Source organism: Thermobia domestica, chromosome 13 (genome assembly GCF_964235325.1).
Source record: "Thermobia domestica chromosome 13, izTheDome1.hap1.1, whole genome shotgun sequence".
Taxonomy (NCBI): domain Eukaryota; kingdom Metazoa; phylum Arthropoda; class Insecta; order Zygentoma; family Lepismatidae; genus Thermobia; species Thermobia domestica.
The window spans coordinates 211137591-211164195 of record NC_137466.1 but is presented as its reverse complement, the minus strand read 5'-3'; the positions used below and the strand labels follow the sequence as shown (position 1 = coordinate 211164195).

At 36.6% G+C, this 26605-nt stretch overlaps 2 protein-coding genes across 3 annotated transcripts in view; one reads left to right on the top strand and one right to left on the bottom strand.

The window, feature by feature from the left end:
• LOC145668988 (sodium-dependent multivitamin transporter-like) overlaps positions 1 to 9780 on the top strand; it is a 70341-nt gene extending 60561 nt beyond the window's left edge. The window contains exons 12-15 of the mRNA XM_081737295.1: positions 146 to 232; positions 4200 to 4309; positions 6122 to 6326; positions 9098 to 9780. Of these exons, the coding sequence (XP_081593421.1) occupies positions 146 to 232; positions 4200 to 4309; positions 6122 to 6326; positions 9098 to 9229 (534 nt within the window). The 3' untranslated portion in view covers positions 9230 to 9780. The remainder of the gene's footprint in view (positions 1 to 145; positions 233 to 4199; positions 4310 to 6121; positions 6327 to 9097) is intronic.
• Positions 9781 to 12038: 2258 nt separating this feature from the next.
• The window catches only part of LOC145668986 (sodium-coupled monocarboxylate transporter 1-like), a 165163-nt gene continuing 150596 nt past the window's right edge, over positions 12039 to 26605 (bottom strand). For both annotated transcript variants that reach the window (XM_081737293.1, XM_081737294.1), the window contains one exon: positions 12039 to 21942. In XM_081737293.1, coding sequence (XP_081593419.1) covers positions 21941 to 21942 — 2 coding nt within the window. In that variant the 3' untranslated portion in view covers positions 12039 to 21940. The remainder of the gene's footprint in view (positions 21943 to 26605) is intronic.

The following is a 26605-nucleotide window of genomic DNA, read 5'->3' as shown; positions in this document are numbered from 1 at the left end:
ACTAAAATTACATAAAATCCAACACCTTACCTGTACGATATTAAGAAGTAAATAAACTTCGATTTTCTTCTTCTTTTTTTTTTTTTTTTTTTTTTTTTAAGTGAGAAACAGAGAGAACGCTTAATTCAATTATATTTTTTTTCAGATGTCAATCAGAAGCCAAGAAGCATTGGGAGGAATTATTCTAGGATTATTTTCTCTTGGGTTGTTCGTGCCATGGGCGAATTCAGTGGTACGTATCGATATAAACAAATTATTGAAATAATCTTCACATCTCTACTCATTTTCGTGTTTGAATGGAATTAAATACGCACAAAATCAGGATTGGCACGTCATTACTATGACAGGTAGGAGTTACAAGTTACCGAAAACAATGACGTAGCATGCATCCAGGAGGCATTTTTGCCGATCCGAAACATTTCAGTACTTTGCGCGCTACCCTAACCAGTTGTTTTAAGTTGGTCATGTAAAAGGTACAGAAAAATTTGGGCAAGTCTTTAATTTGCTCATTTAATGTTGAAAACAGAACACAACCAACTCCTGTGTGGCTTCTAACCCGTTCCTACTAGTACTACTACTACTACTGCTACTACTAATTCTACTATTTTTACTATTGTTCCGTATAGTAAAACTGCAAGCTTATTTTAATAAAAAAAGGGGTTAAGTTCCAAGTTTGGGCGTCCGTTTCCAGCAAAATGTTTAAAATTTACAGGAAAGATATGGATAATTTGATCGTTTGTGTGCTTGATAATATATGAGAGTCTCGAAAAATCTGTTTATTTGTTATATATAAGCGGCTATAAACATGGTACTATACGGCGAGCGGGGGAACTACTTGGCGCAAGGTAACCGAACAGTTACATTATGGGAAAGAAACGAGCATTTATGTTATCAACATGGCGAATGTACAAGGGCAATGAACTAACAGTTTTAACATTTGTGAAGCAATACGTTGATAACGAGCAAAATCTTTTAAAAGTCTGTGAAGAGCACGGATTAATGAACCTAATAACAAATTGCAGAAAGTGTGCAAAGGAGATAACAGCGAAAAAACGTGGCGAAAGCGGACGCCCAACTTCGGAATAAATGCCGAAAAAAGTGTTATGCAAATTTAAAAAAAAATAAAAAAACTTTCCATGGGCTGGGTTTGAACCCACACCAAATGTGACTTCCAATAGTAGCCAGCTCACTAGCACCCGCAGCCACGAAGGTCAACAACAGCTGGCGTTTGCTTTTCTGCTATATGTATGTCAAGACTCTTGATGTCCTATCTGTATCGGCCAATAAGATCAGAGGATACCTGAAACGTTTGGGATCTGCAAATATGCATCCAGGAGACTAAATAGAAGGGTTCAATATTAAAAGAGATAAGAAATTCATACAAAGTAGCAATACGCCTTAAGGGTCTTCACTACAGCGAAATTAAACTTCCGCTAATTTTAGAATTTTTCTGTGATATCTTCAAAACAAATAAAAATATTCGAAAAGTAGAAACGTAGTGAACTAGACAATACGATTTTGCATGTGATACCGTTTTCATAACTCATTTATATGCTTTCGATTTACAACTGTAGATACATTTAGCATTTCTTGCGGGTTCTGTAAATAGCGGCATACCGAAACCAGATAGGTAAATTGTGGTAAAGACATCACATGCAAAATCGTGTCGTCTAGTTCACTATGTTTCCGCTTTTCGAATATTTTTATTTGTTTTGAAGATATCGTAAAGCCGATCCCACGTAACTGGGAATAGATTTTAGAGCAAGAAGAACAGAATTTAATAGACTACTAAAGATGTTGAGAAAAAAAACGACATACTGTATTGTAATTGACATCAAATATGTTCCATTATTCTACAAACGACAAAGGTGAATGCAACATTAAAGAAAGAAACAATGTAAGAACATTTCTTAGACTTGTTACAATTTATTTTGACCCATTTGCTACACCAAAGACAAATCTCTTTGTTAGCGTAGCTCTCACATATCGTAGTAGAGAGAGGTACACAAAGGGATAATGTGGAAATAAATGAAATTTGTTGCTTTCGGTTCCAGTAAAAGGGGACGGTTTTTAATATTATGGTTTCAAATACATGAATGCTAAGGATGACAAATCATGTTTCATATTTATTTTCATCCAGATACTTTTAGTTATTTGATTATCTTGGATACAGTTATACTTTCAAGCTTCTCCTTTCAGGTGTAATAAACAAAAATCAAACTTTTTGTTAATCTTAGAACGTACAACGTCCTTTCGGCAGGACGTAACGTCCTAAAAGTCCTATCATGTTTATCTATAAATTAAGAGTACTTTGTTTACATTCAGCAGGACAGAAAGTTCGCCTGGTGGAAAGAACATGAACTCTTAGTTTTAGCGCACAAATAGAATGATGTTGGTACGACTGTTAGTTCAGTAACGGCGGGATGTTTCCTAAAGGTGATGGTATGTACACTCATGTCCAAAATTATTGTCGCATATCTATAAATATGTTTTTGTAGGAATATAATTTGCTAACGAATTCCTCCGGTATTTCTTATAATGTTAGTACGTGTATAATAGCCAAAGACAAGTGCGTGGAAAATTTCATGTCAAAAGAGCAGTAAATAAGAGCAATAGAACGAAAATAAAACTTTCTTGTCCATTTAGCAATATTTTGTGTTATTCATTCTAATTTTCGTATTTATAATTGTTTTCCTATGAAATTTACCACAAATATTCATTTCCCGATTATACACATAGTATCAATATTAAAAGTACCTTGCAAAATCATTAACATATTATATTGTTACAAGAAGACAGTGATAGATATGCGACAATCATTTTGGACATGAGTGTGCAATTACGCTCCCTATTTTGATCCATCAAACAGTAATAATGTTTGGAGTAGAGCGAATTTCGGTGATAACTGGGAAGCAGAAAAGTGCTTTGGAACCATCGTGTCCATGTGTAAAGGCTATGGAATCGATGCTGTGCTGTGTAGTCCTCAAACTAGCAGAGTTTGTTTTGCCTATCATATAAGATATGGTAATCCTCTGAAATCCTAAGACTTACCAACACTCTCTGAAATTTCTGTGTTATTGTTTCCATCGTAATTTGAATATATTACTGGAACTTTGCTGAAAAATAATAATAATAAAAAACGGATTGGATATATATTATGTGTATGACATACCTACAATTAATTCACTTTTACAATACAGATATTAAAATATATCTAGTATTTTGCTAACGCTACATCTACTCTTATATTGTTTATTGTATATTTTAAAATGCGTATTGCTGGAAGGCTTCTCTTTTGGCGTAAGTTCAAACCCGGACCGAGATTTTTTTTTTACATTTTTATAACACTTTTTAAATTAAAATAATATGAAAATAATACTCAAAAAAGTGATTTACTTTTGTGCAGATAAGTAGTAGTAGTAGTAGGAACGGGTTAGAAGCCCCGCAGGGCTCGTTTTGTTCCCCTTGTACTCCATGATATAAGGCTCGTTTTGTTCCCCTTGTACTAACTGATATAGATTTTGTGACCAACTTAAAACAACTGACTAGGAAAGCGCGCAAAACAGCTGGCTATAGTAGCGCGCGAAAAACGTACTTCCGGGAGCATTACTCTCCCGAGCGGGACTTAAACTCACAATCTTTCCATTGAGGAAATGCGTCCTGCCGGACGGAGGGTAGCTCCTTACAGAAGTCCTTCCGGAAGATCCTTCGGGTAGGACAGAGCCTTGTACGCTCTACTCTTTATAAGCTAGAGCAAAAGAACCGTTGTAATGTTGATCATACGGAATCCACCAGAAACAAATGATCCCTGAAATACGATATTCTTATCCACCTACTGTTAGGGAACAACACCATTCACTCGAAAAAGCAAGTTTTCCACCAAATTGATTCCGATTGGCTGGCTGGTAATAGAAGTCACTTATGTGAACACAGTAGAAGCCCGTGAAAGAGCGTTTTTGCAGAAATTATATCGTGGATTAAGTCAGTATCTTTGCGGGAATTAGGTGAAGATAAATACAGTAACAAATTTCAGATTTGAATTACAAGATTTTATTACAGTATAAAATTTAAACTATACCTGTTACTTGTTACTATATTTTCTGCTTTCTCTCCAAGACTTATAAATATTCTCATCAGTTAATTAGAATTAAATTTAAAGGTGTGTTGATAATTGTGTAATGATTAAAATCTTATTACAGGGCGCTCTTGTTGGCTGTTTGCTGAGTTTGGGCATGATGACCTGGCTGCTTGTGGGGTATGTCGTTGTTCCTCCACTACAAAGAGATATGCTGTCAGGAGACGTAGCAAGGTAATATTAGAGTTTAACAAAAAATGAAATTGCGCTGTTGTGAATGGTCTACTCATTTCTAATAGAGTTCATACAGAAAATATAGTACATTATTGCATTTAGGGGCCAAAAGTGCAATATTTACAGAAATAATGGAAATCTGCTGTTGAAAGTTATGATTTTGAAGGTATCAAACAATATTTTTAAAGAAATCTGATATGAAACAAATAACATATTAGAAAACGAAATGCCTCCGCCGTAATCAGCCTGTGAGAGCGTATATTCTTATTCAAAGAACGTCACAGGACATTGTACTGACATTTCTTAGATGAACACCGCAAATAGTAGAATGGGCTAACACAGTATGAGTCACATTCTGCTTGTTGATAGTCAGGTTATAATCCTTCTAATACTGTGAATGTTAAGAAGCATAAAAGATAACGAAAATGATGTTCTGTTTCCAAAATGTGAGTACCTTTCAGGGGGGCCTTATGCAGAGTCATACTGAAGCGTGATTAGTGTCATACTAAAGAGTTCGACTAACATACGTTTAATGCAGTAATTAGGTCCTTAGTATGGCGTTAATCATACGTCGAAACGACTCTGCATAAGTCCGAGGATGTCCAAGTCTCTATTCCAATTTTATACGTAGAGAAAGCATGGTGATCACCATGATAATGACGTGCAGGAGACACGAAGTCCCTATTCCAGTCTACAGGAAAAGTATGGCGATCATCATGATAATAACGGGCAGGAGACACGAAGTCTCTATTCCAGTCTACAGGAAAAGTATGGTGATCACCATGATAATAACGGGCAAGAGACACAAAGTCTCTATTCCAGTCTATAGGAAAAGTATGACGATCACCATGATAATAAGGAGCAGGAGAGAGAAAGTCTCTATTTCAGTCTATAGGAAAAGTATGACGATCACCATGATAATAACGAGCAGAATACATGAAGTCTCTATTCCAGTTTATAGGAAAAATATGGCGATCACCATGATAATAACGAGCAGGAGACAGGAAGTCTCTATTCCAGTCTGTAGGGAAAGTATGGCGATCACCATGATAATAACGGGCAGGTGACGAAGTCCCTTTTCCGGTCTAAAGCAAAAACAAGATGACAAAGAGCCTCTATTTTTGTATACAGAGGAAAAGCACGGTAATGGCAGAATATAACATCACTGTTCCACTCTGTAGAGCAAATAATGCGATTATCGTGGTAACGGAGGGGAAATGACGATAACACAATTTCAGTCTATAGAAAACATGACAACAATTTTCAGAACAAAAGCTTGGACATGGCGATGTCTCTATTTCAGACTACAGAGAGAAGATGACAATCACCAGGGGCAATGGTGAGAAAATGATGATCATTGTTCTAGTCTATTTTATTCATACGCAATAAAATTTCGTTAGCAGAAACTAAAAGATGTTACGCATTATGGTATGATATTGTTTTTACGCAATGTATTCAATCTAATGTAAAATATCCTCACGAACTCATGGGGAGGGTATCATTTAGATACATTAACTCTATTGCGATATTAAAATATGTATTGTTGCACTGGAGTATACATTAGTATTCATTAAGGCAGGAATCAATATAGCAAAGTAAAATATTAAACTTACTAAAATAAACCAAACTTAATTTAAGCTTACCTAAAATTACCTGAAACTTACCTGTTTATGAGCTTTTATACATGGAAACAAATGTGCTCAACGTACAAAGGCTTAATATCCCCTTAATATCAAATGGGAAATTACAAAGAACTTTCTGTATTAACATGCTTCCTGCTACTGATTCTGTTTCCTTTTGTTACTCTTGTAGTGAAGATATATTCCCGCTACACGCTCTCTCGTCGTTATGGTACACACCCATTGGATGGCTTGTGACTGTATTTGTAGGCATTTTGGTCAGTTTCGTTAGAAGATCTCAACACACAGAAGATCTGGATAGTGATCTGTTTCCTTCTTGCACCAAATGGGTGTATCGCCGAATCTTCGATCGACATCTTGGGAACGAATGCAGAGATGTAAGTAAATCGTCCGCATTTTCTTTTGTCATTTTTAGTTCCATTACGTATAATATCTTTGCATCATTTGCAACAACTTAGGATATACGAGGGCTGATCGATGAAGAATGATCATAAATGAATGAAACATAATTACCTGTACTAATCCTCCAAATGTTGATCTTTTTCAAAATAGTCCCCATTACATGCAATACACTTGTCCCAACGATATTGCCAGTCATCAAAGACATGCTGGAACCATTTTTGAACAGATCCTTCAAAATCGTCTCCGCAGCTTTCACCACTGCCCCTGAAGACGCGAAACGCTGTCCCCGGAGGAAAGAAACCACAAGGGGCTAAATCAGGGCTATATGGAGAATGGGGTACACACGAAACGTTGATCTTTGCAAGATAGTCTACATAATTTCTGTACTGTTCTTCGCGTGTCACTTCCATATTCCCTTATGCGAAACTGAAACTACGTGTGCTTGAACGACTGCCAAGCTCACATTCGTGACGTCATGGCCTTCAAAATTGCTCGATCTATTTGCCACTTCTCCTACTACACAGACGTATTTCGTTTTCTGTGCCTTGCTGTTGTATTCACCTCATAAACACTGATGATCAGTCTTTAGTTACCAGCCTACATATTTAATTTTATCATGGACGTACATATCCTTATTAATTTAATGTAAACATCTGAAAAAGTTTAATTTATCAAATAAATATGACGTTGGGGCATCTTTGGCCCTCAGAACAGCTCTGATGCAGCGTGGGTTGGAGTCACAGAGGTCGTGAATGGTAGCAAGTGGACTCTGTGCAGTGTAACAATCAATTCCGTGAGAGAGTATGGAGGCAGAAATCTTCACCGGGTTCATGTCTGCAAAACGGACTACCGACGTTCAATCATCTTCAGATCCGTGGATTAGGTGGACCAAGGCAGGTGTTCAATTGTACCCCGATGTTTCTAAAACCACGTCGCAACAGCTCAAGCTATGTAAATGGGTGTATTATCATCCTCGAATAAGGCGTCATTGCCTGGGAACAACATCTAGACCATAGGTCTTGTAAAGTAGTAACATAAGCACGGTCAATGACTTGACTGCAAGGTGTCAGCACAAAACCCATTAAATACAGGATATTGCGACCCACAGCATCACAGAGCCGCTTCCATATTTCACAGTTGGCCAGAGACAGTGCTGATCACACGTTTTTCTTGGACGTCCACTGCACATAAACAAGATTCGTGATTTGAAATAAGATGAACGTCAACGATGACTCATTGGACAGTAACACATTTTCCCAGTTATTACAAGTCCATGTTTCATGTCCGACGTTATTTACGTTATAGCGATTTCGCACATACAACTTGACCCCATATTTGTATATCATGTAAATCGCAGCGGACTGTGATTATCGATATAGACTGTAAGTTGTGCTCATCGGGTTTTTCCGTCACTTGCAACGAAAATGAACAACAATTGTGAGTGATAATATGCTGTAAAGTCGGCGGGGGCATTGGTTTCCTTGAGTATAACGCAGCGGCAACCCAAAATTGTCATAGGAAATAATCAGCAATAAAGACGAGTGAAACGTAATATAAGGTATAAAGTTTTCTCTTTGCTGTTTCTTATAGACTAGAACGTCCTGTTTGAGATTTCCAGTACCCACGATGGCACCCTTGAGTAATTCTCCAAATGACGTCATGAACATGGCCGCCACCAGTATTTATAATACTTGCAGAAGCGTATCTTCGCATAGAATAAGAATAGAAAAGCTATTTTTGTGCCAAATAAAAGAAAATTGATTGGAAAATATATTTAATAATCAGTGGCGTATTTAGAGGGCTCAAGCCCCCTCCCCGAAGTACATTTTGTTAGTTTTTCGTATTCGATGTACAACAATAATACTTCTCACCATTTCTAAGAATTTCATTGACTTTCCATTTTCTTATACTCTTTGTTCAGAAATAATACTGTATTTGTCAAATTTCATTCCATGTAAGAACTACGTTCTTTTTTACTTTCTTTCGTTCATTCTACTCTTCTGCTTCTTTATCTTAGTTGTTTCTTTCTTTCGTTTGTGATTCAAGTCGGTCGTCGTCAGAACTGATAAGCGAAACTGGCGTTCCACACCAACTTGCACGGTTGGTGTTCCACACCAACTAAAACTGCAATCAGTATATTTCACCTTGAACTTGTCTCAACATTTTCTTTCAGGTAAAAACGTACACATATAAAACTAAATATTTCCATTTTTTTCTAAAATGAAATCAGTTAAGTTGAAATGAGATTACAAATATTAAACGTGTGTTTGCAGGAGCGTCATTTCAGGTTTGCCTGGTGTGTGTGTGTGTGTGTGTTAAGATTCTCTACCGACAAAGAAGTTTCACGTTTTTTCCTAGTATATTAGTAAACAATCGATTAAAATATATTTAATTCTCAAACTCAGGAGGGCAATTGCTTCTTCTGCTTTCCCATGTTGTGCATAGCCCTCCCGAAACAAAATCCTAAATACGCCACTGCTAATGATATTTATGGGATATTACTTTATTTATAAACAGAGTTGACAAATCATAGAAAGACTATTTGTAATATTAATTCAACGTTATAAGTAACTCTAAATCAGAAAAAAAATCCTAACACTATTGTATTAAACACTATTGTATTCCATTTTCACGAAATATGCTCGGATAACTAAACCAGCACGATCAAATACTTTGAAATTTATTTATTTTATTACGTTGAGCAACTTATGCTTGATTTTTAAGTTTCATCTTCTTTTTCCCGTAGGAAGCAGCAGGCGATGAGTTTGAATTTGAAGGTCCAAGTATGTTTGCCAGCCAAGAATGGAGTCACAAAAACTTCGAAGAAACAAACGTGACCAGTGGATCGTCTGCTGTTATGTTTCCATTGCTCAGATGAAGATTTCTTTCCATCAGAGAGAGAAACATAATTTATATGTTTAAAGAACTTTTGATCTCACTGTAAACGTTTTATAATATGAAAAAAGCAAAAATTTTCTCTCACTGATTTTTTTAAATGTATGTACTATTTAAGAACTAGTATTAATAAAAGAACCAGTATTTTTACTTTTCATTTTTGTGACCATTTCTCTGTATAAAACTTAAGAGGCCTCATTCCGGCGAAATTAAAATACCGCTAATTTTACAGTAATTATGTGATATCTTCAAATAGATAAAAGATAATTGAAATATGGAACAAGAGCGCCCTAGACAATATTATTTTGCGTGAGGTACCGTTATCACAAATAACCAACTGGCTTTCCGTTTTCAGCCGTTTAGAAACGCGAAAATAAATGAGGATTTTCAAAATGGCTGGAAATCGAAAGCAGATAAGTGAGTCGTGATAACGGTTTCTGATGTAAAAATAATATAGTCTAGGGCGCTCTTGTTCCACATTTCAATTATCTTTTATCTATTTGAAGATATCACATAATTACTGTAAAATTAGCGGTATTTTAATTTCGCCTGGATGAGAACTCTTAAATTCATATGATTGTATCTCTTCTTGATCTTTGAGAAACATGGTTTAGGTACACGACTTCATTCTGACCTGGAGTGCCGTCAAAAAATGCTTTCTTTTATTACATATTTCTCTTCAAGCAATAGATTTGATTATGAGTTTAGCATCCCTTTCAGCAACGAGGCTATGTGAGACTTGGATCTATAGCTTAACGTGGATTCAAATAACATGCGTACTTTCGGTTTGAATGAAAACGGGTTAATAGAGAAAACTTAACTTATTCTTGGACCGCTGAATCTATTTCAGAAAACAATATTCTCAATATATCTTACAGTTCTTCCTCTGATACCTGTCGACAAAAGGATGGATAATTATTGTCATCCTATAAAGTATCACACTAACTAACTAACTCTATGGCCTATGAAACCCGGAGGTTCAATGCCACGTTCACAAAAGCTCTCCACTGACTTCTATCCTTAGCTAATTGGATCCAGTTTCTACTTTGTATTCCTATCTCTGCGAGATCCATCTTAATATTGTCCTCCCATCTGCGCCTAGGTCTTCCTAATGGTCGTTTTCCGATTGGTCTTCCAGTCAAGACTTTGAAATCGTTTCTACTTTCTTCCATTCTAGCTACATGACCTGTCCACCTAAGCCTCCTAGACTTGATGATCCTAACAATGTTTGGTAAACCGACTCGTTATGAAATTTCCGCCATTCCCCATTCCCGCTCCTCTTCGGTCCGAATATTCATCTCAGAATCTTGTTCTCAAATACTTTCAGTCTATGTTCTTCCCTCAGAGTAAGCGACCATGTTTCGCAACCATACAGAACAACAGGCATAATTATCGTTTTATATATTTGAAGCTTCAAATTCCTTGACAGAATTCGCGACGACAAGAGATTTTGAACTGAATAGTAACACGAATTCCCTGCTTTTAGTCGACATTTAATTTCTTCGTGAATATAATTTTCATCTGTTAATATTGACCCTAAATATTTGAACTGATTCGAAGATTTTGAACTGAATGATAACACGAATTAGCTGCTATTAGTCGACGTTTAATTTCTTCGTGAATATAATTATCGTCTGTTAATATTGATCCTAAAGTTTCACACACTCGAAGCATACTTTGGAAGTTTAAAGGAAAACGTCTATTCTTGCGGTTTATTGAATGAGATGGGTTACCCAAGGTCCACTTCAACACAGGATATCATTTCTGTAGATAAAAGTAATAAATAATATTCTGTAGATAAAAGTAATTTTTGTTATAAAAATAAATTTTTATTCACACATTTTAATACAGGAAACCATCTTAGTATTTGTATAATATAGTACAGAGATTGTAATACTAAAATATAAATGTTGAAGAAATAATGTATTGAACAAATTTATTCAGCACACAAGCTCGTATAGTGACAATAACTCAAGTGCATTAAGATAACAATTAGAATGCTATTCTTGCCGAATATTTCTAAATAATATTCTTGGATGCCAGTATTTTCCACAGATACCCAATTGGAAAATGAACACTCTCTAATAAAATAATACGAGGGAGGATCAGAAACTAAGGTTACAAGGCAAAAATTCTGGAGTTTTGTCTGTTAGAAAGGAATAAGAGGTTGTGAGGTAATTTTAATACATTGAGCTGGCAACTGTGCAGAGTTTCTGCTACCAGCCACCTACGGCGCAAGTTGTAGGTATACACCTGGCGACTCGTTTGGAAAACTCATCTCACAAAAAAAAAAAAAAAAAAAAAGAACGCTCACTTATTCGATTTCTGTTGGCGATACACGTAACCGCGGCTGAGATTCACCGGCAGCTGGTAGAGGTTTCCAGAGAGTGTAATGTCCCATCAGCATGTCCCAGAATGGTGTCGAAAGTTTGTGGCTGGTAGAGAAAACGTCACCGACGACGAGCGCTAGCAGTGGCCGACCCAGCACGGCATCAACAGATTTGAACACAGCCCCCGTGAAGGAGATGATTCAGGACAACCCGGACTTGGCTCCAAGCGACTTTAACCTGTTCCCGCACTTGAAGGAGCACTTAAGAGGTCATCGTGTCGCTTCAGACGAGGAGAGGAAACACTACGTGACAACGTGGCTGAACAATCAAAGACCATCAGGAGGGAATCTTCAAACTCACCCCACGATGCGACAAGTGCCTCAGGACTATGTCGACAAATAACTAAATGTATGTACTATATGTTGGCTGTATTGGTTGTATGAAATAATATATACATGTTTCACTGCAGGCTTTGTAACCTTACTTTCTGATCAATCCTCCTATTTATTAAGGGATTTACTTTGGTCAACCGATATGGAGATTATGTCGAAAAATAACCTAATGTATGTACTATCTGTTGGCTGTATTAGTTGTATGAAATAATATATACATGTTTCACTGTAGGCTTTGTAACCTTACTTTCTGATCAATCCTCCTATTTATTAAGTGATTTACTTTGGTCAACCGATATGGAGATTATGTCGAAAAATAACCTAATGTATGTACTATCTGTTGGCTGTATTGGTTGTATGAAATAATATATACATGTTTCACTGCAGGCTTTGTAACCTTACTTTCTGATCAATCCTCCTATTTATTAAGGGATTTACTTTGGTCAACCGATATGGAGATTATGTCGAAAAATAACTAAATGTATGTACTATCTGTTGGCTGTATTAGTTGTATGAAATAATATATACATGTTTCACTGTAGGCTTTGTAACCTTACTTTCTGATCAATCCTCCTATTTATTAAGTGATTTACTTTGGTCAACCGATATGGAGATTATGTCGAAAAATAACCTAATGTATGTACTATCTGTTGGCTGTATTGGTTGTATGAAATAATATATACATGTTTCACTGCAGGCTTTGTAACCTTACTTTCTGATCAATCCTCCTATTTATTAAGGGATTTACTTTGGTCAACCGATATGGAGATTATGTCGAAAAATAACCTAATGTATGTACTATCTGTTGGCTGTATTAGTTGTATGAAATAATATATACATGTTTCACTGTAGGCTTTGTAACCTTACTTTCTGATCAATCCTCCTATTTATTAAGTGATTTACTTTGGTCAACCGATATGGAGATTATGTCGAAAAATAACCTAATGTATGTACTATCTGTTGGCTGTATTGGTTGTATGAAATAATATATACATGTTTCACTGCAGGCTTTGTAACCTTACTTTCTGATTACCCCTCGTAGTGAGCTACACCTTTTGTGGAGGCGATGTATCCTATAATTTAATCAATTTGCTCGTATTGTGAACCAAATCAGCAGATGATACGTTTAAAGTAGGGATGCGCTCGAGTCGAGACATGTCTCGAATCTCGACTCGACTCGACTCGAATTCGAGTCGAGATTCGAGTCGAGACACACTTTGTAAAATTCGAGACGAGTCGAGACAAACGTATTTATCGACTCGAATTTTCGAGTCGAGACACGAGTCGAGTCGAGACGGCTCTTAAAAATCTCGACTTGACTCGAATGTCTCGAAAATCTTTCTATAATTTTTAATATTATTTTGAAGAAAGTATTCACTCAGAAACAGCCTTGAAACCAATTCCAGCTTTTATTCCTTTAGAAAGGTACAGAACGCATAAAATTAATAGTTAATCTTTAAAGATCAAGATTTAATTTTCAGCTCAATTCAGTTAATTAGAACTAATAGTTAATGTCGTTGTATTTGGTTGTACTGCAAATATAATGATAATAATAATAATAATTGATTATCTAGTTTGTATAAAACTATTATCCGTAGTATAAATCTAGTTTGTATAAAACTATTGCGATAGAGTGAACTTCATAAATTCTCTGAATGAGCAGTTGGTAGTCTATAGTAATTTAGCATAGTTATAATTATTGTGTTTTCGTTCCCATGAACGCAATAGGGTTACGTAACTTCTGGATTATTCGCTTGCCCAACTATTCTGAGGCTTTAATATGTTGCAGCATATCACGAGCTACGGATAATATATAATGTAACATTTGTTGTACATCACATATTATGATACTAGACTATTTTACATAGTATATCTTATCTAATATAAATAAAATAAAGAGTTTGTTTGTGTGTTTGTCTGTTTGTCTGTGCGACCTGGGGACCAGACGAGTGGACCGAGAGTTCCCAAAATTTGGTCACGGGTACCTTAGTCCAGGCCCCAGATCAAAACGAAGCGTTTTTTTTTAATTTCGAACCAGGGGGGTCTCGGGGGGAACGTTTACTGGGACCGACCTGGGGACCAGACAAGTTGACCGAGAGTTACCAAATTTTGGTCACGGATACCTTGGTCCAGGTCCCAGTCTAAGGCGAAGCGTTTTTGTCAAAATTGGAACCAGGGGGTCTCAGGGGGGCGTTTAGCGAGACATGTAGTAAAAGTAATCCAAATTGATCGACATTAGTGTCAAATCCATAGTTTTCACGGTCGCTGAGATCAATGGTGACACTTCCATCAGCGATGACTTGCAAATTCAGCTACTACTGTATGCGGGCCGGGTGTCAGCGGGTGAGGAATACCGAGACATGTATAAATAGCCCATATTGATTGATACTAGTGTCAAATCCATAGGTTTCGCGGTCACTGAAATGAATGGTGATACTTCCACAGGTGTTGACTTCCAAATACAGCCCCCATGCGAAGAATGGGTATATTAAGCTAGTATTACAATAAATGGACTGCTTGGATGCCAAGAACTAGTACAGATAAGTACCATCCACTTCTATGAATAGGTATTTTTTAAAAGGATTTTTGTAAACACTAAGTTATAAAACAATGAACTACATACAGTAGTTATGGTTTTGGTTCCCAACATAAAAGAAATATGGATTGTTCATGAGATATTGAACTTCAACTTTCACTCCTGGAAAATTTCAATTTTGGAGTTAGGCCACTTGGCATCAAAGCAGTTCACTGTAAGATAAATACATTCCGCACATTAGTACCATAGTTGTTCAGGAGCCTTCGATTTCCATCCTCTCAAATGAAAGCTGAATGATTCCTTGACACATGCTGACTATATAGGAGAAATAGTGTATTAAGTTTTCGAGCTTTGGTGCGTATCCGTATTTACACTCTGATATAACTTTAAGTTCACACTCAAATCGAGCTAATTGTTTAATGCATTTCGAAAGCTTTTGTTTTTATGCAGCTCATTAAGGAAAATCTATTTCATAATCGTAACATTTATGTACTAAGAAACTATGAACGTAAAGTGGACTCGACCTAGCCCCGTGGCCGCTGTGACTCAGTGGCACAGCTCTCACCCTTGGTGTGTGAGGACTCTGATTCTGTGTGTGTGTGTGAATTCCGCGGCTAGTGTATGCGTACAGAGTCGAAAGCGGTATGTATTGTTTATACTACTTACAACGTTACCCCCCACATAAAACATAAATTCACCCTTTCTCCCTTCTCTTTTTCAAATACAATGAACCGACTCTTTTGCTGAAGAACGATGCTAAAAGAAAATTGAAACATCTGTGTCTAAACTTTCTTTGAAGCGCAGTCTTTTGTATTTGTAAGGTTTTGCGAGTGTTTTCGAGATAGCCAAATTTTTACCATGGACTCCTGCTGCGAACTGACCGTGAGTAAACACCCGATCTCGCTGTGCTCAATTTCTCTCGCACACGTGAAATGGGTTTGTTGTTTCCAAAACAAATAGGAAGTTACCTTGTGCTTTTGCATTTCTGCACGCACACAGGTACCATTGTTGTTTTGATGATCAGAAGAAATATCAAAACCATCCGATATATATGATACAAAACAGCTAACAGAGGGAGGCAAAGATAAAAGTAGGCCTATACCAAGTTTTCCGCGTGGTACCATTATGGAGAATAAATATTTGATAAAGTCACGTAGATGCGCTTAAACCTATTCCATCTGTCCTTATAATTTTTCTGGTCTCATCAATTTCTCAGGAGAATACGTACAACATATGTCCAAATTCCATATATACTCCTTCTAAACTAATGAGTAAACTCATTAAGAACACCAACTGATATCAATAAACAGGAAAGAAAACAATACTTTATACTTCTATCATTTGGTACACATCTCTATGAAGCACAGCTTGTTTCTTTTTGAAATAGCTCCTTCGTGTCACAGCTGTGGTTAGTTTTGTTTTGTGTTAGGATGAAAGAGAGAAATGCAACATTTGCTTCGAGGAGAAGTTATATATATTATTAAGATGAGCGGTGATAAGCGAGGTTTAACAAAGAGTGCCTTTCGGATGCACAATTTAACGGGTAGTTGCAGTCCGTGTTGAGAATCGAACCAAAGCTATGTAAGACATTGAGCTCTTTCAATATTGAGCTCTTTTGTGGTAAAAGTGAACTTCAGAAACACACAAAAGACTTGAAACATCAAGCTAATGTAAAGCAATTGAAAAATAGCCTACCTATCGCTGCATCTTTTCTGTGGCTAGAAACATGCAGTGTGTAGCAACAAGAATCGTGTTAAGGACTTTTTTTTTCGAACATAACATTCCCTTCCACACCATAAAAGACAATATAATGTTTGTTAAAAGAAAGTGCACATAATATTTTTAAATTTTGTTTGTGATCCTATCATGCATAATTATAAATAATGCCTTTCATACTACGAGAATGAGTTCAACTATACGTCATGGCCCCTCTAAAGTGGGGCCGCGGTGGCTCAGTGGTAGATCGTTCACCTGTGGTGCTTGGGGACCCTGGTTCGATCCCAGCTCGTACCAAGTGAACTTTGTGGTGGACAAACACCGTGTGCGTGGGTTTCCTCGGGGTTCTTCCGTTCCTCCCACTTTCTTCATTCCACGATTTCACTAATTTCTCATCATCACCCCTCTCCTTTAGCCTAACCGGCATAACCGTGGGACGTAAAACTCAAAGATTTCACTTCATTTTTTCCCTCGAAAGCGATATCTTTCAAAATTATTTATTGTTAGATATTGTAAATTTACGGTATCTATTTTAGTGGACGGGAAATTTTGCATCTAATCGGATAATTTCATGGCTTCTAATAGGAATTCGCAGTTACGAAATTTGCATCACTGTCTTTTGAAAGGATGCCTAGAAAAAATACTACTAGAAAATAACTGAAAACACAAAATGGATTTGATAGCCAAATTCACGTCATCTTGGTTCGTCATCATTTTTCTTTAAATATTTGTATTTAGTATTAGATTAGAGTTTAGTGTCCCTTTCAGCATCAAGGCTATATGAGACGTGAACTTACAAATTAACGTGGGTTCAGAACCACAGGAGTTCCCATCGGAAAGCGAACCTAGGTCTCCCGCACCAAAGACGCGTACGCTAATCATATGGACAAGGGTGTTCGATATTTAGTAATGTGTACATAAAGTTGTGAAATTGCGCTTGTATAATGGAATGCAATTCCTTCTACTGACATGAACCTTCACAATACTTAGCTGGACAAAGTATCTTTAAAAAGAAAATGTCACTCTTTATGTTTCAGTTCCTGGTTCGACTGAAGGATGGAACAACTTGCAATGAGCGTTTTTGGATCCTACTTTGTGTAGTTGATTCATCATAAACTTGGTATTTGATACGGATATGAACTATTACACTTATTTGGTGTTTATTTCTAAATAATAAGTCCTAATACAATTTCATAAAGTTGTAATTCTTCTTTAGTTTGTATCACTTTACACAATGACAAATCCAAAAGGTGTGTTGTATCGGTGCAGTACCAGTTTTTCACGTTTTTCAAAATGTTCCAAAACCCAAAGAATAATCTTTAATTTCTGATATTTTAGTCGTCACAAATTACAATTTTATAATGTAGTCAATGTTTATAATTACTGGGCAGTTGGGCGTTTAAACTAATGACATCATAATAAAGTCAAAACCATAATTTTGAGTTGAATTGATTCTGAGTTTAACGTCCCGTTCAGCAGCGAGGCTATGTGAGACGTGGACCTACTGATTAACGTGGAATCCGAACCTCATGAACTCCCACCGGGAATCAAGCCCAGGTTTCCCACGCCAAAGGCAAGTATGCTAACCGTTAGCCACGAAGGAGCTCCACCATAATTTTAGTGGGCGATAAGAAATATCTCGCCAGTGCTTTTACAATAAATAAAATTTTATAAGTATTAAAGAATAGTGGTAAGAGATTTTATAATAGCTCTTTTATTTATGAGATATGAGTATTTTTTTTTAAAAAAAACAACAACTAAAGAATAGGTTGGCGGAACCACAAAAGACTCGTAAAATAAATACATACGCACCTTACTCACCTTTTATAATTGCTGTGCTTACGTTCTCCATAAAAACAGAAATTCTCTTTTAGTGATACCTTACACAAGATCATGAAGTGGGTTCAAATTTAATTAAAGGCAAAATACAATACAATAATCCACAAATATTGCCTCAAGTGAGTTTAAAGATTTCTAAACACTAGTGCGAAACCGGGCTCTGCCGTTGCGATCGATTTACAGGTCTTGAGACGAAAGTAAGAAGGGTCTTACGCACACAGTAAGTAAAAACAATTAATATGCCTGTAACTTTCCCCCAAATGGGTGTATCTTAAAACTAACCTCACCATTATTTTTCTATTTAAATTCTAGCCCGAAATTATGTATCATATTACCCTATTCCCATTTTGAAAACTTGACCTTAATTCAAAATGGCGGATTTCAAGATGGCTGCCATCAAGGTCATATCTACCATACGACTTCCCCCCAGGACTTATATGTATCCACATGTTTTTTCTTCACTTTTCTTCATTAACGCTCCGTTTACAAAGGATAGTAAGGGACTTCTATGGTAATCTCTAATAACCACATCACAACTCTTAAAAGTTATTAAAAAAATAGAAAACATGCACCATGGCAAAAATTTGTCATCACAAGTAATGATGCATACATGCCTTCTATCAGCAAAAAAAGTTTCATTGAAATTGGAGCCGGACATTTGAGTGATGTCCCTTGTGGGATGTGATTGAACGTGACGTCAGAACACATCGCCCCCCTTCCCGGAATTTACGGGAATTAGGTGACCTGAGTGAGCACATGTGGTGCCAGCTCTATCCAGCGACCTATCAAGGATCATTGCGTGTATGCCAAGACGTGTCGCCGTTTTTATCCATGCCAAAGGTCGACATACTGACAATTAGGTAGGTAGTCATGATGGTCTGGCTGATGTGTGAGTATATTTTAACTCGTACATTTTGTCTCGACTCGAATTTCGAGACGTCTCGACTCGAATTCGAGTCGAGTCGAGACAGAGACTGTCGAGTCGAGACACGAGTCGAGACAGAAACATATTTTCGAGTCGAGACACGAGTCGAGACAACATTTTCTCGAGACGAGTCGAGACAGGCTTAAATCTCGACTCGACTCGACTCGAATGCATCCCTAGTTTAAAGTAAACAATAATGATTAAAAGCAATTGTAGGCTTTTATTAAAAGCGGAAAATCTCTAAAACCTTAATTTTCCAGCAAACGCAGTGACTGACTGCTGTTTATTTTACTAGACGAAATGCTTATTTTTCGAAGACATTTCTTAGGATGCGCATTTGTATGAAAATGAAATAATAAAAAATTTCGGCTTGACTCAAATACTTTCAAACGGTGCAGTTATTATTCTTTTTCTAAAAAAATCTCCCTTAAGATAGACCACTGGCGTCTCTGGCATGTAAAATTTGAAGGGGACATCAAAGAAAGTGATTTAAATGGCACTTTGTGGATCATTCCTAAACTTCTTGGGCAACATCACAATCTTTTAATCCATTTTTCAATCATTCCTAAAATTCTTGTATTCCCATATCCTAAGAGGGATAAAAAGGGTTTAATTTTTTGCTAAGAGTAGTGTATCTCGCGAACCTCTGAAGTTAGGAAGATGAAACTTCTCAATAAAAATAGGTGAAAACATATTTTAGCGTTTACAAAAAAAAAAAAAAAAAAAAAAAAATGCTCTTAAAGGAGCAAAACAGGGAATTTCTTTAGTATTCTAATTTTTGATTTCATAAAATGTTCAATGTGATTCACTTGTGTTGAAGGTATATTTAAGTAAGCACATGGATTCTTCATTAGAAATAAGTGAATACACCTATCGTTTTTGAGAATCCCGTTTCTAAGGCGGGAAAATTTCCTATAATGTCCAAACTTCCCTTTCTTTATTCAGAAAATGCGCAATGTGAAGATTCGATTAGGCTGGGAGTATGAAAATCAGTGTATAAACTCTTTGTTGAAAATAAATGAAAGCATGTTTCAGCGTTTGCAACATTTCCAGTTTAGTATGCAGGGCCTTATTTAAATATGGACCATATTGGACCGTGGCCGGGTGGCAAATTTTTCCTGGAAAGCACAGAAATTTTAGAGCGAACATTGAAGTTGAGGGGCGGCATTTTTGAATGGCCCGAGGCGGCAAAAATTTTACACATGACCTTGTTTACATATTCTGCTGTTATTAGCATTCCTTCTGTGAAGAATAATTACACAAATTACACCTATGACCATAGTTAGAACAAATACAACTTTTACAATGACAACGTTGTATCGTCCAAATGTACCATGCAACTTATTTAATTCAGGACATTCTTGGTAATGATCGCTTTACAAATTGTACAGAAATAAGAAAAGACAAAAACAGAGAGAAACATGTACCTAGGTAGCTACTATGTTTATGAAAGTTATATTCGGAAACCGAAATAGGTCCGCTATCCTTCATCATCATCAATAATATTTATCATTTTTTACATTAAATTTATTGTATTACTAAACAATTATTAATAACAGTTTTTAATAATAAAGGTAATCGGAACCTAGGTCTGGAGCTCAGGGGCGTCATTTCAGACTTCGCTTGGGTGGGGCAAGAGCACCACCGACGTAAGGGTTTCTCGTTCTGTACTAGTATATTAGTAGACAATCGACTAAAGTATATATATTCCTCAAACTCTTGGCGGGGGGGGGGGGCAATTGCCCCTCCTGCACTCCCTAAATGACGCCCCTGCTGGAGCTCAAGGTATAAAACCTCGGTTAAGGTTATGAAACAAAGAAACCAAGTTATATTACCAATTAACTCTGTTACTTATTATTATGCTTTCAGGAATTATTCGTTATGATTCTGATATAAGAAGAAATTCGATGCTACTAATGACTTAATTTGTACATGTGATTATGTTTAGAGAACCTGTTTTACGTTTCTCAGACAAATTTCATGACTAATTTACAGATAAAACTATCAAAGAGTTATTTTCGGCATTGCTATTATTGTCAAAACGCTGATCACCCACACTGATGAATCACTTCCTATAATACAATTGAAATTTAAATGGTACCCACAATGCAACAAAAGTGATGTCAGCGACCCTGCCTTCTGCAGTCGTAACTAATCGCATCGTCGGTTACTGGGAGTAGTTAATTATATCACTAACTAATTTATCAAATTCATGCACTCTGTCTGATTTGATTTCGTTCTGGTTTTTAGTAGTTCGTGCTAACCGAACTGCTTTGAATGGTGGCGCCACAGTCTTTAGTCACGTGATCTAGTTTCAGTGGGAAGAACATCTGAAAATTCTTATAATCTATGGTCAGAAGACAATATAGCACTTATATACCACGTGATCATTTAGAGGTTATCAAGTACTTTCCACAAGGTCATAGAAAGGACTTTTCACGAATTAACCTACATTTTGTTTACGTACAGTAAAGCATGTTGCATCTTCATTGGATTTGCAACGCTAACAACTATAGCAATGACTTTGGTTGTTATTTGCAGTAAGTGAAGCAAGTTAACAGAAAACAGTCCGTGGTGGGGAATTGTATTTCTGACATACAACCGCTGATTCTGAGTTGATGACTACTTTCTTTCTCTGTACATAGAAATAAAAAGTAATGCATGTTTTTAATTCTAGGCTTATTCTAAAATTTGTCAGGTTCGAGCGAGAGAGAACTAAATAGAAATTCAGAGTTAGAAAGGGTAGGTGCTGAAATTCCGATCCTACCTAAATAATTGTAAACAAAATGTATTTTATCTCTCTAAGATTCTCTAAACTCAAATGGTTTATCATTTCTTCCATCAACTAGATTCAGTGTTCCTTCGTATTTTAAGTTACAGGCACTGCACAGCAGCTGTGATTCCTTTAATATATGTTGTCCATCTCTGATGAACGCATCGATGGGATGATTATCAACTCTGAAAGAACATTAAAAAAATTCCACATAAGTTATGAAATATTCAAAGAATTATGAAAGACATTTGATAATTTAAACAAATTGACTTACCTTAGTATAAAGCATAAATCCATTCTTTTACAGATTGCGGAAAAGACTAAACCCAAGGAAAACTTTAAAAATAATCCTGATACTATAATTTCAATACTAAAGTGGATTCAGCAAACGATCCATAGTGCATCCACAGGTATTTGTATGCACTGCTGATAATGGCTTATTTTGCATATATGGGGCCGCGGTGGCTCACTGGTAGAGCGTTCACCTCTGGTGCTTGGGGTCCTGGGTTCGATCCCAGCCCCCGCCAAGTGAACTTTGTGGTGGAAAAACATCGTGTGCGTGGCTTTCCTCGGGGCTCTCCCGTTTCCTCCCACTTTTTTCATTCCGCCATTTCATTCATTACTCATCATCACCTTCTCCTTTAGCCTAACCGGCATAACCGTGGGACGTAAAACTCAAAGATTTAATTTCATTTTCATTTTTATATTGCATATACAAATATGTTGAATTTCCACAGATTTATTTTATTGAAGAATACGTATAGTTACCTATACAGTATTTTAATTACAATTAAAGTAAAAGTATTAACTGATCGCATGATTATTAATAGTTGGGCGAACATATATGACAACAGAAATTGTGATGTCAGGCTTCGGGTATTTCTGCATTGTCAGGTTCTTGAACATACCTTTGCTAAAACTTTTATTTATGTTGAAGCCAGTTAGATGTAATAATACAGTGTGTTCATTTTAAAACCAATCCTCAGGTACACTCATGTCCAAAATGATTGTCGCATATCTATAATTGTCTTCTTGTAAGAATATAATTTGATAATGACTTTACAGGATACTTTTAATACTGATATTATGTATATATTAGGGAAATGTATATTTGTGGTAAATTTCATAGGAAAAGAATTATAAATACGAAAATTAGAATGACTAAAACAAAATGTTGCTAAATGGAGAAGAAAGTTTTATTTTCGTTTTATTGTTCTTATTTACTGCTCTTTTGACATGAAATTTGCCGCATACATCTTTGCCGATTATACACATACTAACATTATAAGAAATACCGGATATTTATAGACATGCGACAATAATTTTGGACATGAATGTACATTCATTTTTTTTTTAAATCTATTTTGTTTGAAATGTTTGTGAGTTGCTCCTTTGTTGTGTTGGTCTTGTGCATGTACTTAAAGTGGAGGAATGTTAGGGAGTACGTAGAAGAGAAGCGGAGGAGAGGAGGAATGCCATATCTGTACTTTGAGGCTGGTTTTAAATTGAACACACCGTATTTTCCACTTTATCAACAATTCCATCAAACTAAAATTTGCATATATGATATCAAGTTTATGTAATTTTTAGGTTGCATACAACATTTTATATAACTGTTGTAATACAAAGAAATTCTATTTTTACTGTTAAAAACACTGTGCCAAAGTATTAAATCACGGAAGACGCGGGAAGCTATTGAGATGTCAATTGAAAATTTCAAGTTATGTGCGATTTATAATTAATATGAGAGAGGCAGTGAACAAGAAATTCATCTCAAGGAGTGCTAAGGTTATTAGCAGAAAAATGCATAAAACGAAAACAACTCGTTCGATCTCAATGAAAGTTTAATCTTTTGCTCATCATAGTATCTCAAGAGTGTGCGTTAACGGGATGATCTACCTTTTCTCGGCACAAAAATTTGTATATTGGACCTTATGGGGAGAACATGGCTACCGAATTTCCTCAGTTTCTAAGGAACTAGGTATCTCTAATGGGAAAGACAAATTTTGCAGCATTCTACAGAAGTTTATTAACGGGTTGAAATACTTAAATTGTATATTTGTCTGCTAGTTTAGCAGAAATAAATTATTAAAAAATAAATAAATTAGTTTCTTTTTATACAAATTATAATATGTCTAACTTTGGAACCAATTATGGTAGAAAGATCAACTTTTTTTTGTTTTATTTCTTGAGAAGAAACGACTCTAATAGTTATAATCACAACCAAATCTGATACGCCAATTAAAAAATAGTATTTTAATATAAGTATTAAAGTCCACCTGTCAAGAAGTTTGACGAGGGTAAGGTATCCGCGCCCACCCTTTTCTTCTGTTTTCGTCCCGAGAGATATGAAGGGACCGTTTTCACAGCAGGTGTCAATGCGAATGTAAACATCCTGTCCCCACGTTCAATAGACCAAGTTCGGCCACTTTCTCTCTCTTTTTTTTCTCTCTCTCTCTCTCTTCCGAGGAGGTGTTTCTACCCTGTAAGAAAATTATAGATATGTAGAGAAAATGGTGATAAATTATTTCTGATAGCCAGATGATAGACAAGCATTCTAAAATGCCTTCGAATTCCAAAAATGTATCGACCATAACTTTACCATCTGGTTATCTATATCTGCATATATATGTTTGTATGTATGTATGTGTGTGTCATGGATGTTACGCTCATCCCTTATAATCAAGGAGTCCCTTGTTTGATTCCCGATGAAGACACAAGTGGTTCGGATCCTACGTTAAGCTGTAGGTCCCACCCATAGGACGTCATAAGTCTGAAAGTATGTTCTTTTCTGCGTATCCTGCTTCTTGTTTCAACTCTTTAGAATAAATCGAGACTAACCGACAGTGCGTAGTCTTAGCGGGATAAGCGCGGAAAACGAAAAAGTCAAAGAAAACAGGACTTTGCTCCCTTGTCCCCATATAACAATGCACAGTATGGACACCGTTCCAAATGGGTCTTAGAGGAGCTATCATGGCAACATTTTTGTATAAGACAATTGGTGTGTGTCGTCTGCATGGTTGTCTGGGGACAAAAAAGGGCAAACATGTTTTTCAATAAATAAATAAACAAATAAATAAATAAAAGAAAACGTGCATTTTTGAATTCCCATATCCTCGTCCTAAGAAGGCGCTTGGTGCAACGAGCCTAAACTTTAAATGCTTTGAAAGTTTGTCCTTTTTTGCGTATCCTGCTTTTTGTTTCAACTCCCTAGGACAGTGATGATTTCAGGGGTGATTCTAGGGGGGAATTCTCCCAAGAGCTACGAAATTCACCCTCGGGTGCTTGAGATCTTCGCAGAAATTTCTGTGGAGCACGCAATTTTTAGTCGCTTTCCCCCTTGTGCGTGGTGCCTCCGGAGGAAATGATCTGAAATTAACACTGCTATAGGATAATTGGAGATTGGCTTACAGTGCTTAGTCTTAGCGAAGTAAGCACGAGAAACCAGAAATATCACAAAAAACAGGGCTTTTGCTCCGCTGTTCCCCCGTGAAAATACACGGTTTACACACAATACAGGTTGGATCTAACAGGGCTATTTAGTGAACATCTTATAGAGCATTTGGTGTGCAGTGTTGTCTGCGGACAAGGAGGCAAAACCGAGTTTTTCATTAAAAATGGAGTATTTTAAATTTCCCTCGCCCCCTCAGGAGAAGCTTCTTCAATGAGACCTATTCTGCCTCTTTCTCCCATTCTCTAGGCTCTAGGCCAATTAGGACTGACAGGCATTTGAATAAGTCCATTACTTGGTTGCCTAGTAATTAGCCATCATATTGGCTGCCATATTGGATTTAGACAAATGTTCTCTCATGTTACCATGTAAATTATGTCTTGTCGTGATGAAAGCTACCAGAAAAAGTAGGTTTCGTTTAGTCCTAAGGAAGTACGCTACATCCTTGAGTAATGCGTGCATATACGCATTTGTAACTTCGTACAGTTAATCGTTAATCGTTGCCAGGTTGTAAGGTTTCTAAGTGGCAATAAACAATCCCATATTTAAATTCATCGGCCTCAGAAACCTATAGTTTGACACCAAAATTATCTTTCTAAGTGCCTTGGTTCACGATCTCTCTCTTTATATATATATATATATATATATATATATATATATATATATATATATATATATATATATATAGAGAGAGAGAGAGAGAGAGAGAGAGAGAGCTTTACGTAGGGCGGCGGCCATATTGGAAAATGACGGCTACCAGGAAAACACCTCAAATTTGAAATATATTTCCAAGACATTATTTTAAAAAGAACTTAGGGGACATTTTTTTACGGACACCTGTATATGAGGGCCAGGACTTTACATTGTCGGAATCCTGTGGGAATACCCCTCTGCCCCCTTCCCTTCGCCACTACTGTATGCTATAATATTTGTCCGGAAGGGAAAAAATTCCCAAAATAACAGCGTTTTCTGAGAGGTAACGGGGAAAAGAGGATACTTCACACCACATCGTCCAGTCTCTTAGTATGGAACCATTGAGGGAGACAAACTGTATAAAGCTAACAGTATTTGGCAGCTGACAGGTAATCTCAGAAACTGGTCGAGAACCTGTTTCATTCGGACATCCACCCCCTTCCCCCTCCATTTCACCAACCCCGCCCTTTCCGCGGCCAAGCTTAGAGTGGGGCGTGACTTACCCTCGTCAAACTTTATCTCTCGGGACGAAAACAGAAGAAAAGGGTGGGCGCGGATACCTTACCCTCGTCAAACTTCTTGACAGGTGGACTTTAATACTTATATTAAAATACTATTTTTTAATTGGCGTATCAGATTTGGTTGTGATTATAACTATTAGAGTCGTTTCTTCTCAAGAAATAAAACAAAAAAAAAGTTGATCT